The sequence below is a fragment of the Phocoena phocoena genome, chromosome 11 (genome assembly GCF_963924675.1).
Source record: "Phocoena phocoena chromosome 11, mPhoPho1.1, whole genome shotgun sequence".
Taxonomy (NCBI): Eukaryota; Metazoa; Chordata; class Mammalia; order Artiodactyla; family Phocoenidae; genus Phocoena; species Phocoena phocoena.
The window spans coordinates 60,426,229-60,439,451 of NC_089229.1; the positions used below are offsets into that span (position 1 = coordinate 60,426,229).

Sequence of the window (13,223 nt, forward strand, 5' to 3'; positions counted from 1 at the left end):
TTTCCAATAGGAGAAGGGAGATTTACATGCTGTTTGTGGCTGGTGTTTGGTGTAACTGACACAGACAGGGAGCGCCAGTCTCCCCTGCGGAGCGGGAAAGGCAGTGGTGGTCTTCATTGTGGTCAGGAGCACGTGGGAGTCCAGAGAGCAGTAAAGGAAGTTGCTGAAAGCCAAATACCGAAACCAAGATTGAGAGGTTTTGGAGGTGGGGATGAGACTGAAGGGAGGACGGTTTCCCAAGTTAAAAGAATTAACCCATCCCAACTTCTAGCCAAAGGAGAGACCCATCACCTCCATCCAGGACACAGGAAGCAGCTAGACCAGCCCCTTCCTGAATGCAGCCTCAGCTCAGATCCACTTGTAACTGGCGATCAGAGAAATAACAGCGGGTAAACATTTATTGTGTGCCTGCTGTGTGCTAGGCGGAGTGCTAGATGCTTTGCATTCATCAAGTTATTTACTGTTCACAAAACCTCTTGATAACAGGAGCAGTTACCTCGATACTGATGATGACCCGAGGTTTAGCTTGAGACACTTGCCCAGGGCACACAGCAAAGTGCAAGAGCTGGATTAAAACGGCTCTGACCCTGGAACGGCTCTGCAGCACCCCACCTACCCTCATACCTTGTTCCTCTGAACTTGGTCAGATAAGAATGGACAAGGACCTTGATACAGCGCAGGACCCATTTCCCACAGAAGAACCATCTCCTCGTGGACTTGATGCTCCCATGTAAGAAGTGGTGAAACTACAAGATGTGGTGATGATGAATGTCAGGTTCTATGCTTGGGACCAGCTGTGAGACAAAGCTTACAAAAAGGTTCACCCTAGCTTAGGCTGCATTGATAGATGTGAGTATCAAAACCTGATCTCACCTACCTATCCTAAGTTGGTTTCTAGATGCCTCACTTTAAAGAAGGGGGAACGCTTCCCCTTGAACAAAGAAAGACGAAAGAAAGAAGGAAGGAAGAATGAAATCTGTCCTCAAACGTGGGAAAGGCTTGTAACATGAAAGATGAGAGGTGTTCTCTGAGAGTGAGGGAAACCAGGACCCCTGGTGGAGGCCACAGGGAGATGAAAGCCAGCTCCTTGCAAGGATGGTTCTGTCTGGACTGAGGCGATAGCAAGTTCCCCAGGACCCAGGACAATCACAGCTAACGTTGTGAGGAAGCCTGCTCTATGCCAGGTCCTGTGCTGCATGGGTCACAAAAAGTATCTCAAATAATGCTCACCGTAGGAAGTGGTTCCTTTTAACGTTGCCATGTTTTAGGTGAAGAAACTTCTTACAGAGAGCTAAGCATTTTGTCGAAGTCTGATTCTCAGGCCCTTTATGTCATGGCACCTCTCCAGCATCAAGAACCACACTGGTGGGACTGCTGAGGAAGGGACTCTAGGACCAGAAGGGAAACTGTACCAGATGACTTTGAAGGAACGAAGCCTGAGAGGCAGTGACTGATTTTTCCTAAGGTGGCATTCTAGGCACCTGCCCCAGTAGGTCAGAGCCAGAGCCAGGCAGAGGCTGGCGTGACTAGAGGGAGGTGGGCACCCCAGTATCCTGCCCCTGCCTTTCTGGGACTCGGTGGGGTCAGGGCCTGAGGACCTCCAGCCACCCTACCCTTCAACAAACTCTGTTCCAGAAAAAGGAAATGGCCGGGCCTGACAATGCAGAGCTGTGACCACAGGGTGGCAGCAGTGCTTCAGCTGCAGAGCACTGCTCCCTAGGCTGAAGTGAGGCAAGGTCCTCAACAGTGCGAGTGAAGATGGGGGTCTGTCTACAGACATCTGAAGCAATATCCACTTTCTGGGGGCTCTGAAGCCTTTTAGTCTCCTGTATCTCACTTTTCTATCCACAGGCAAATCTCAGAGTAGTGATTCCATTTTTGATCCTCCAACAGGCACGTACGTACACATGGGCGTGAATGGGCTGCGTGGCCCTTCCTGCAGCCTCTCCAGTCACGAGACTGGGTCATCCTGGCTGACTCTGACCCTGGCTCTTCCCTCCTTCCTTCCTAGGACATAATGCCTAGCCGGACAGGACTGTCTCTATGCTTTTATTCTACAAGTTAGGAAAGAGGAGGTGATCAGTTGTTGCTCTCCAACCTGTTGAGGGATTGGGAGTTCTTGAAGGTCCCCCAGGGCCTGGCTCTGACAAAGCATCTGCAATTAGTGATGCTTCTTGAGCTCTGGAGACAGGATTTATGCATCTAATAAAGTCTGTAACTCCAGGCTTAGGGGCTGGGGCCGGAGGCTGAGAGCAGGAAGTCCCACGGGGGCCAGAGGAAAGCGGGGCGGGGGTGGGGTGGGGGGGTGGGGGTTGGGTCCCAGACGGCTCTTAAGGGAGCTGTGCATTTCCACTGCCTGCTCTAGATTCCCCCTCAGGCTGCTGTCGGGGGTGAGGAACAGGGGGACAGCAGGTATAAGAGGCGGGTGTGGCCAAAGGAAGGCAGATGGCAGCATGGACTCCAGACGGGCAGCAGTGCTGCTGCTGCTGTTAGTAACAGACTGGGGCCGCGCTGAAGGACCAGGGGGCCGGGATGAAGGAGACCAGAGCTTCACGGTAAGTCAGCATGCCCACCCCCTTGTCACCATTTTCCTGTACCTCAGCTTGAGAATTGTACTCCAGGTTCAAATACTCTCTGGCTGCCAGGGTCACTGGGTCCTCACATCTGAGAAAATGACTCCTTAGCCTCCTTCAACTTGCCCCTTAAAGCCACTCCCTTCCCCTCATGACCTAAACGCCCAAGGCCTTAGCCCATCTTCCTTCCCGGATGCCCCTGTACCACAGGAGGAAGACCGTGGAGCCCGCCCACTGCAGGATGCCCAGACCCCCGGGGCACTCTTGCGCTCCCTGCTCCAGGCCATGCAGAGACCCAGCCGGAGTCCAGCCTTCCTGTTTCAGCGCCAGAGGTGAGTCTAAGAGGGACACGGGCAAGGCAAGGGCCAGAATGAGAGGGGCGGGAGGGCAGCGGAGAAGGGGGGCACTGGAAGGGCCTACAGCTGAGGATGGATCTCTCCTAAGGTTTGGCAGAAACACCCGGGGTTCGTGGAGCAACGAAAGGCTGAGCTCCCCATTCTGGAGCCTGGCTGCCCCTCAGCGCTTTGGGAAGAAGTGACGTGCCATCCTTTGATGTTTGCATGCAAGGCCCACACCCAAAAGTGCCACATGTCCCCCCAAATAAAGCTGTCTGGCTTCTGAATCAGTGTGCGTGTCTGTCTGTATGAGACAGAGGGCCAGGAGGGAGTCCCAAGACAAGAACCACAGCCCCCTCCATCTCTGCCAAACCAAGCTCTCCAGGAACAGGCGATGGAGTTCCCAGAGGTCAGTGCATCCAACCTCCTGCCACCGGAAAGGCAAACATGGGGACCTGAGGGGAGCAAAGTGGGGAGGCACACCAGGGGAAGTGACCTGGTGCTAACCTCTGCCACCAACTACTCAGGGAAACAGAGCAGGGTTTAAGAATCCAAAAAGCAGCACGTTTATTTGAGGCTCTTACTGGAGAGCTCCCGATTTCATTCCCCTTCGTCATTACCAGTTACGTGAGGACAGAACCCGGGCCAGCTGAGGCCCCTGGTTCCTGGCCCTGTGCCCTCCTCAGCGCAGTCTGTGTCAGAGGTAGAGGTGGCACCTCCAGGGGGTACCAGAGCTGGGCAGATGCACGGGCCGGGGGCAGGAAGAGCAGGGAGCAAAGGACGAATGTCCACGAGTCCAGCCGGGCCTTTATTTGCTGCCCGCCATGATCTTGAGGTACTGCAGGGCACGGCGCGCAGCCTCGCCTCGGGCTGCCTCCCTGGTAGTTGCAGAGCCGTGACACACGGTGGCCGGCTGTGTGGACAGCTCCACCAGGCACTGGCAGAGCCCACTGAGGCTCAACTCCTCTGCAGACCAAGAGAGAAGAGGGAGGCAGTGCTAGGCAGGAAGGCAGCACCGGGAAGGGGGTGTCCATGTCATCGCCATGCCCTCCCGAACCCTTACTCCCATCCATACTTGCTCTGGTCCAGTCCCACCGGCCCCCGGCCCCCCAGTAGCCATACCAATATCCAGGTAGCTGACATGGAAGGCCTGCTCCTCAGAGAGCTCGCTGAGGACACTGCAGCAAGCAGAGCCCAGAGCGCCCAGGGAGCCCGCGGAGCAGCTACGCAGGGACAGGATCTTCTCTCCCACCGAATTCCGCAGAGAATCCCAGGTGCAGCCTGGGCCCCGGTTCCGAAGTCCATCTAGACGGCAGCCCACACCCTGACAAGATGGGGACAGGAAGAAGGATGCAGCCAGGGACTCTGAGACCCAAGCATTTAACAGACATCCTATGTCCAAGGAGAGAAAAGCCCAAAGGACGCTTCCTCCCATTGCCTCCCCCAGTCAGTCCCTGTGTGGCCACCTCTAGCTATTAGACCGTGGACCGGATGGCCAGGCAGCCTTCCTCATTCCAGTAACAGAAGCCTACAGGGCCCCTGCCCTGGGCCAGCTCCCTCCCCCAGCGCACTCACCATGCAGGCCTATAGCTGAGGCCGAGAGGGGGCCCAGGAAACCCTGGGTCTGGTAGGAGAAAGGGCGGAAGCAGCCCTGGGACCCCGAGAGGCTCACTTGCAGGTCACAGACCCGAGCCCCCAGTGCCCGGCCCCCGCGTGGGGGACGGAGCCCGGGCCCGGCCCACAAGGCACTCACGAGGGAAAAGTGATCGTCCTCAGGCTCCACCTCACTCCCCTCCCGCGCATCCAGAGGCACGGTGTGCACTCGAAGCAGCATTTTGGCCGCTGCGTTACGCTTGGCCAGCTTTTTGGAAGTGCCACTGCCTGCAAGGGGGACAGGGTTGCTGAATCATGGTTCCCAATAGACGCCGTGCTTCCACCCGCTCAGGGGATGTCAACTGAAAAGAGGAGCTCAGGACCTGCTATGCGTCCAAGAACCTAGCCGGCCAAAAGAGGAGGGCAGGACAGGGTGCAAGGAAAAAGCTAGGAGGAAGGAGCCAAGCTGGGGGTCTCCGCCAGGAAAGCAGAGAGAGGCTGGGAGCTGCCTGTGGCTGTGGCTGGGGTGCTGCGGGATGGACAGCAGCTACAGGAACTCCCTTCCGCCCAGTTACCAATCTCAATGAAACGCTCCACCCGGCAGGTCATGGTAAACTCTTTGCGGTGGGCTGGCCCAGACTCCTGGGTCACCGTGTACTCAGGCAACCGCCAGCCTTTCTGCACCACCAGTTCCTTGGAAGGGAGAAACAAGGGTGCACAAGACAGTGAGAAAAGGGTCCTCACATCCTCTCCCCCTCCCACCCTGGAAGCCTCAGACTCGGAGTTAAAGAAGGAATAAAGGAGGGGTGGGAGAAGCCGTCAGAACAAGGTAACAGCCCCACATCAGCTACCCCCATGGCCCCTGGTACAAGGGAAGACAGGCATGCATGGGAAATGAGGATGGGGACACACCTGCAAAGCACCAACGGGGTTGCACTCAGACTGCTGAGGGGAGACAGGGGGCTGCACCTCCATGGGGGGGCTCCTGAAGGAAAAAGGGCCCAGGGCCAAAGCTGAGGGGGCTGGCTCCTTCGGCGGCTGCCCATGAGTCCTAAGCCCTGCTCTGGTTTCCCCCACTGCCATCTCCCTACTCCCCGCCAGGCAGGCAGCTGTCTCTCCAAACGTCAAGCCGGCTCTCTTGCCCCTCCCACCCCAGCAAGGTCTCCTCTAGCTCCCAGGCCCATTTCGATTTTCCGGAACACTTGACTGTCGCCTCGCCAGGACGGTGGAGAGGGGTGTATGTCCAGTCCCCAGAAGCACCTGATGGGACTCAAACACAGGGCCGTCATGTGGCCAACTCAGAAGAAAATGGGGCCTGCAAGACCTTTAACATCAACCATGTGGCTACTGAAAAATTATAAATTACCTCCCATCTCAAGAGCTTACCAGCTGGTGCAAATTCTTCAGACTCTGGTCCCCAACTATTCCATCCTCTGTTTACACTCAGACTTCCTCATGCCTGACCAGCCTGGGTGCAAGGGCTAGGGGCCAGGAGCCAGGACCCCTTCCCGCCCCCCCAGGGCAGGCAGGAAACACAAGATACCTGGTTGGGACAGCAGATGAAACAGGAGTAGCAGCCGCTGCAGCTGTAAACACCGGCACGTCCTCAGGCAGTGAAGAGTCTAGGGGAGAAAAAGAACTTCCCGAGGGGAAGGGGGCCTTTGATTCACACCCACGTGGGGTGGGGGTGGGGAATAAAGGGTGTGGGACCCAGGTCCTCCTGACCTGCCCATCCCCTAAGAAAATCTCTTCCCACTAGAGACAAAAACTCAGGGAAGCTCAACCACCAGTTCCTCCTGAGATCTTTTGCTGCCAAACACTTGATCAAAAAGACTAAGAAAAGCAGGAGGAGGGTCTCTTCCTACCCAAGAACCAGGGGAGCAACAAACACCAACCTGAGTGTGGAAGAGGGAATATGCCATCTTGCTGGAGAGGGGAAGTACGCTGGGGAGCTGTTCCCTCCAGCCTCAGCCTCCACCCCTCCCCCTCCCCAGGCCCCAACCTGGGCCCCAAACCACAGCCATAACCCGTCACTGGGGCTGGCCATTGCCCCCCAGAATCCTTCACAGCAGCAGGAGCCCTGGAAGCATCCTGCTCGGGTTCCAGAGGAAGCTCTCAGGAAGAGGTCAAGTCAGCATGGTTCAGTGTCACGAGGCCAAGCCTACGGGGCAGAGGGGCTGGTGCAGGGGCCTTGGTTCCTGACAGAGCCTCTAGGATGCCTTGGCTGTACCTCCCTCACCTGCTGTCCTCCAGGGCCGGCTCCAGCATGCTCCCCCCTTTGAGGTGTTTGAGGGCCACCTCGGCTGCCTTGTGCTTGGCTGCCTTCTTGCTGGGGCCCTGACCTGAGAGAGGGGGTGTGGGCAATACTGGAGGTCACTGGAAGGACAGAAGAGAAACCAGCATCCCACAGCCTCTCTCCTCACAGCCAGAAGGAGTCAACCAAGCCCCCTCTCACCAACCTCCCCCTGCCCAAGACTGGAAGTGTTATCGCTAACTGCTGTAATGAAGGGCCCTTATCTTTCCATGAGTTCCCCAAATCAAGCCATGCCGGGCAGAACTCCTCCTGAGGTCAGACACTTTGTCTGGAGGTTCTTTCTCTGCCTTACTTTCCTCTGGGAAGCACTTTCTTTCCTCTCAATAAATAGAGCTGGCTGGAAAAATAGAAAGAGTGCACGCTCTAGAGGCAAAACCTGGCTCTGCCACCTACTAGGCATGTGACCTTGCCCCAGTCATTGAATCTCTCTGAGCCTCGGTTTCCTCAGATTCAACATGGGGATACTACCACCTACATCAACTGGATTCGACCACGGTTTAAGGTAAGTGTGAACTTGATTAAGCACCTGGAGCAGAGTCCAGCACAGCGGGCACTCACTCCCCCAAATGCTGCACTGAGATTTCGATTTATCTCCTCTTACTTCTTCCTCCAGGATAACAACGATCTGCCGGGTCACTGTGGCAGCGCGGCTTTGCTCCTCTAACTCTCCCGAGTCCTACCCACCTCCTCACAGACCTGTGCTCATAACCCAGTCAGGGATTTTCCCCCTGAAATCTCTCCTGCCCTCACTGGTCTTGGAGAAAAGGACTGTGAATAGATTCCAAGCAATAAAGCCAATGGGGCCCTGTGAATGCACACCCCAGCCAGGCTGCCCAAGCCTTCCTCACCAGTGCAGCTGGTGTCGCCAACGGTGACCCGGAAGGTGAAATTAGGCTGGTGGGCTTGGCCCTCGGCTTTGAGAAGGTCGTACACGGGCGTCTTCCCTATTCTGGTCCCATACTCCTGCAGAAGGCTGATCGGGGTCTTGCCCGGGTTGGCTGCCAGCATTTGCTCTATACTGGGGGGAGGGGCACAAACCCTCATCACACCTCCCCTCTCTGCACCCACCTGGCCAAGCACTGCCATATCAGATCCAGGCACACTACGGGGGACATAGGGTCCAGGGGACCTTAGGCAGCCACCGGCTGGGTTCAGTGTGGAGTAGAGGTGCAGGCTGGGAAAGCAGGGTCCACTGCCCCAGGGCAAGCGGGGAAAGCACTGTTCCTTGTCTTAGTTAAGGCGAGGGATCCTGTACCCCAGTGCAGTTTGGAAGTGCATGTCCCCTGACACAGTGCAGGCCAGGTCCCCAGTACCCACCAAATGCACTGAATGTCGGGGGCATAAAGCCCAACGCCCCAGTGCAGTCTGGGAACCGGGCCAACCCCGAACTAGCTAATGCTGGAGGCTGTGGCCACTGCCGGGGTGCATGCCGGGAACCACGGCCCACTACCCCAGTGCTTGCCGGGAACAACCCTCAGACCAGGTGCATGCTGGGGCCGCGACGCTACTCCCTCCGCACCGTGCCAAGTTATGCGCCCTGCAGGGGTCGGTACTAGGCGGCTCACCTGGGCAGCCCGCAGCCCGTGGTAATGCCGGAGCCCTGCTCCTCTTCACTCATTCCCTCCTCCGTCTCCGCGGGCGCCACCGTGACTGCAGCCTCCACGCGCCCCAATACACCGCCGACGAGCTAGGGCCGGGGCCAAGCCCCGAGTCGCGGCCGGTCGGGCCTGCCGCGGAGCATGCTGGGATATGGAGTCCCCCGCCCACCCAACTCTAAGAGTCTCCATCAGGAGGGGAGCTATCCGCCCCACAACCCTCCGCGTGGTTTGCCCGGGCAGGCAGCACCGCCTTCTGGGAGGAGCGGACTCATCCACTGTCGCTTTCCGAGCTGAGGGTGGTTTTTTGTTTTTTGTTTTTTGTTTTTAATATCGCCCCGCCTCCTTCCTTCCGCGTCTCCTAGCCTCAGGGCTGGGGCTCTGGGCGTGCGTACTAGCAGAGTGGAAGCGTCTAGGGGCGGGGCGGTAAGGGCGAACTCGAGACTGGGGGCCTTCGGGTCCCTTGAAAACTACAGAACCCAGGAGCTTGCGCGCCATCTTTGTCGCAGCTGGAGGGGCAGGGTCAAACGTGCACGAAAAGTTTCGCGGCGTAATTGGTTATTCCCGACTGCGCTCGCTTGCTCTAGGAGGAGTGCGACTGGTTACTTCACCTAGAGGGGCGGGGACAAGGGAAGAGTCAACCCCCTTGATCCCGCCTCTTTCTGAGAAAAGGTTGTGATTGGCCCAGGTGCAAGGCGGCTGTCGGTTCCTGACTCTGCAGTCTGGGAGGCTGGGCCCTGCCTGGACGCGGGAGGGCACTAAGCTCTGCCCCTCAGGGCAGCGGGGGCAGTTGTAAATCCTAGCCCATCTCAGTCTCAGTTCCCGCTCAGCCTTTGGCCTAAGCCCCTAGCTCTCGGGCCTTCGTCTCACAGAACCTGCTTCTTTTTCCTAGGTTGTCCTTCACCTCCCTTCCCCTTAATTCTGCCCTGCAGCCTGTCGGTTTCCGCTTTTCCAAAGCCTTCTTAGAATGGCCCTACACCTTTCTGTAGCTGGTTCCCCTACGCCAGGAGACCCCCTCTGGTGCCTGAGAATCAGGCTACAGTGGGACAACAGGATTAGTAGGACTAAGGCACACAGTGGTCTCATTCCCTCTGCCTTGGGTCTTGGGTCTCTCAGCTAAAGAGAGGATTCTGGCCTCTTAAGACTAATCAACTAATCTGTGTGCGGAGCAGAACGCGTAGTTTTGGGTCCCAGAGCTCCCTTCCCTCTTCGCCAAGGTCTCACAGCCACTGGCCTGAAAGATGTAGGGAAAATCTTGTGACCTTGGAGAGAAAGAGATCACGAAAAATGTCTGACTCTAATGAGTGTTCTGGGAATGGATCAGGGAAGAGATGGGCTTCTCTGTGCGGGGGTGGAGGTCCAGAGAAATCTTGGAATAATAACAAGGGGTCATCCAGGAACACTGGAAGGGGACGGGGCATTGAGCTGAGTGGATTCCAGCTGTGTGGAACTGGAATTGTGACAGAGGAAAGAAGACAGGCCAAGATCCTTTGACAGGGGGAACGATGCTGGGGGGTGGGGGGTCCCACCTGAGGGGCTGCTGTCTCAGGGTATAGGAGGGAGCTTATAAGACCAGCATAGTGGGCTCCTACAGAGTCGGCTTAAGGCCGGGGGTGGGATCGCTCCAGGTCCCCGCCAGCAGGGAGGTGCGGGGCCCGGACGACCAGGGACGAGCCTGGAACGTGCCTGATGGCAGCAGCAGGCTCCTTTAAGAGGCCGCGGCTCCAGCGCAGCATCCCCCGTTCAGGGCGTGTCCGTCCCGGGGGGCCCGGGGCGGGGGCCTTGGAAGGAGCGGGAGTTCAAGCCGAGTGAGGACGGGGCTTGGGGTCGGGGGGTGGGGGGAGAAAGCTGGGGCTGACACCCGTGCACCAGGACACCGTACGAGCATCGCCTGTGACAGCGCCCCTGGTCCGGTCGAGGGCAGCGGGGGGAGGAGGGAAGGAGGAGGAGAAGGAGGAGGAGGCGGGAGCAGCATCCGGAGCCGAGCTGCAGCAGCGCCGCCTTTTGTGCTGCGGCCGCGGAGCCCCCGAGGTGAGAGCCGGGCCGAGTTGTGGAGGGTCGGGGGCAGGGGTGGGTCTGGGTCCTGGGGTCCGGGTGCCGAGGGAGGGTCGGGAGGTAGATGTGGCGGGGTGCGGCGAGGGTGGCGCGGGGATGCTGAGACCGTGGGGATGGAGGAACTGGGGACCTGGACCCGACGCCTGTGGGGATGGGAAGGAGGGGAACCGAGCGGAGGGACGCCGCAGCCAGCTTGGAGGCGAAGGGCCTCCAGAGCTGGAAAGGAGTGTGTGGGGTGGGGGTGGGGGGCACGATTGGGGGACGGACGTAAAGGACAGGGGGCAAGGGAACATCCTCCTCTCCTCCCACTCACTCTCAGGAAGGGGGAGAGGGAAGGAGGAGGAAGAGTTTGGGCCCCCTCAGGGCAGGAAAGGAAGGACAAGGCCTCATGTGCCCCTCACCCCCCTCCCCCTACACACACACACTTAGCAGGCTGCACCTGAGGATTATAGGCAAGAGCACCTGTTCCTGGATGCCCAGGTAATGGTCATTCTCCCCTGCCCCGTTCTTACGTGGCTTTCTCCCTCCTCAGTCTCTCCATCGCCTCTGGCTCCCCTAACCCACTTCCCCAGCCCAGGCCTTTCATGAACCTCCTCCCTTTTCCCTACACACTCCTCAAACTCCTTGGCTTAAAAATAAGCAGGAATCCTTTTCACAGAGTTAAAACTCCTATAACCATGGCCTTGGCTAAGGGGAGGGAAGAGAAAGGGTCAGAGGCTCTATAGACAGTGGAAGGAAATAGTGGGGTATCCCTTAGAATTGAGGGAAGGGTCCCACCTTTTAGCTCCTTCACCTGCTCCCTCTGGGGAGGAGAGTGGGTCAGCAGCCCTTAACCAAGAAGGGGTGCACACGAGGTCCAACACAGAATCATCTCAAGCCACAGTCAGTGCCTCCCTCTAAACACAATTTCCCTTCCAACTCACAGAATGGACTCCATGGCTCTGGGAGCTCTGATTTTTCAGCCAGAGGGTCATGTCTAGGGAAGGCAAGTAGGAGGGATTCAGGAAGGAAAGGGCCTGCGTACGCCCTGCATCTTCCCGTCCAGGCACTGAAGTTCCTCTGAGCTTTAGGGCCTCTGCTCCCTCCTATCTCACACTTAAGGGTAGAAAAAACTTCTGCCCTCTCCAGCCTGCCACCCATCTACTCACTCACCGTGGGGACTGAGGCAATGCTTGGAAGACCAATGGTGTGATACAGTAACCCCAGCACATGTGAAAACGAACCACTAAATATCCTTCCCCTAATTCAACCCAAGTATGGGCAGGGGAGGCAAGAAGTTTACCTAAGGAAGTGGCTCAGGACTTTCTGGTTGTCCTTACGGCTAAGGATGGCAAAACCGCTCTAAAGACTGACTGCTGTTTCTGGGTCCTTCCCCCTGAGGTGATGTGCTACTCTGGCTTTGCCAGGAAGAGGACCCTAAACTCTACCACCTACCAGCCTGGACTTGCCCAATGGCTTATCACGTGCAGTCCCACCTAGCCCTGCTGGTCTGGGAGAAAGAAGGGATTAGGGAATCAACCCCTTCAGGAGTCCCCGTCGAGGCAGAACAAGGAGAATGTGGAGATGACGCCAGCAGGGGACACGGGGGCTTCACTGATGGGCTGGCTACAGACACTAGTCTGTCTGCTTCCTTTGCTCCCGGAGAACTAGGGGCAGCTGTGTTGGGGAAGGGTGACGAGGCGGCAGGGGCGCACTATTCCACAGGAGAAGAAGGATCCTCCAGGATAGAGCCCTTTTCCTTTGGTTCCTTCCTTCTTCACTCTCCTTTCTATCCCTTGTGTTTATCCAGCTCCCTTTCCACCTATACCATCTCTGCTGCCTCTTGCTTTGCGGAGACAACGGAAAGAAGGGGAGGGACACACGTTTATAAAAATCTACTACTGCTTGTTAGGCGCTTTCCATGTGCTAATGTTTATAGGGAGCTTCCTGTGTGCCAGGTTCCAGGCCAGGAACTTTATGTGGAGTATCTCAGTACTTCTTATAACAATACTGAGAGGTAGAATAATCATCATTTCTATTTTAGGGATGAGGAAACTGAAACGTAAAGAAGTGAAGTAATCTGTTCAAAATTTAAAAATCAGTATGTGGCAAAAGCGTTTAGGATTTGAACCCAGGTGTGTCTGACCCAGAGCCTGCGTTATTACCCACATAATACCCTGCATTGCCACTGTGTGAACTAGTGACCACTGTCCCCATTTAGAGATGAAGAAACTGAGGTTTGTTAAGAAGTCTCGTACTCCAGGTCGCCCAGCTGCTCAGGAGCAGAGACAGGACCTCAAGCAAAGCCTCTCTGCTTCTCAGGCCATCCACCCTCCCTCCCTAGCTCACTGTCCAAGGCTAGGTGACAGGAATGGATATAGGCACTCTGTAATTTTCATTTCTTCTTTTTCAGTTTAAAATAGATTAATTTCTTAATAAAAATACCCACAATTCCACCTACTTAGAAATGGTTACACATTGGTTTCTATCCTTCCAGCTCTTTTTTTTTTTTTTTTTTTTTTTTTTTTTTTTTGGCGTTACGCGGGGCTCTCACCGTTGTGGCCTCTCCCGTTGCGGAGCACAGGCTCCGGACGCGCAGGCTCAGCGGCCGTGGCTCACGGGCCCAGCCACTCTGGGCACGTGGGATCTTCCCGGGGCATGAACCCGCGTCCCCTGCATCGACAGGCGGACTCTCAACCACTGCGCCACCAGGGAAGCCCCTTCCAGATCTTTTTAAATGCACATCCGGCTCAGGAACAATTTGTTAAAATACGCTGAA

General features: G+C 56.8%; 2 protein-coding genes across 2 annotated transcripts; one reads left to right on the forward strand and one right to left on the reverse strand.

Annotated features, from left to right (window-relative positions):
* The first annotated feature begins 2,672 nt into the window (after positions 1-2,672).
* Positions 2,673-3,111, forward strand: NPFF (neuropeptide FF-amide peptide precursor). The gene is given in 2 exon segments (XM_065887006.1): positions 2,673-2,905; positions 3,018-3,111. Coding segments are annotated over 2 exon segments (327 nt in total).
* A 339-nt stretch (positions 3,112-3,450) lies between these two features.
* Positions 3,451-8,543, reverse strand: TARBP2 (TARBP2 subunit of RISC loading complex). Its single transcript, XM_065887167.1, has 9 exons — positions 8,381-8,543; positions 7,664-7,833; positions 6,741-6,843; positions 6,045-6,140; positions 5,414-5,486; positions 5,077-5,194; positions 4,662-4,789; positions 4,031-4,232; positions 3,451-3,874 (listed from the first exon to the last, which is right to left on the reverse strand). The coding sequence occupies exons 1-9, from the start codon at positions 8,431-8,433 to the stop codon at positions 3,717-3,719; spliced, it is 1,101 nt and encodes a 366-aa protein (XP_065743239.1). The 5' UTR covers positions 8,434-8,543; the 3' UTR covers positions 3,451-3,716.
* Between the last annotated feature and the right edge of the window lie 4,680 nt (positions 8,544-13,223).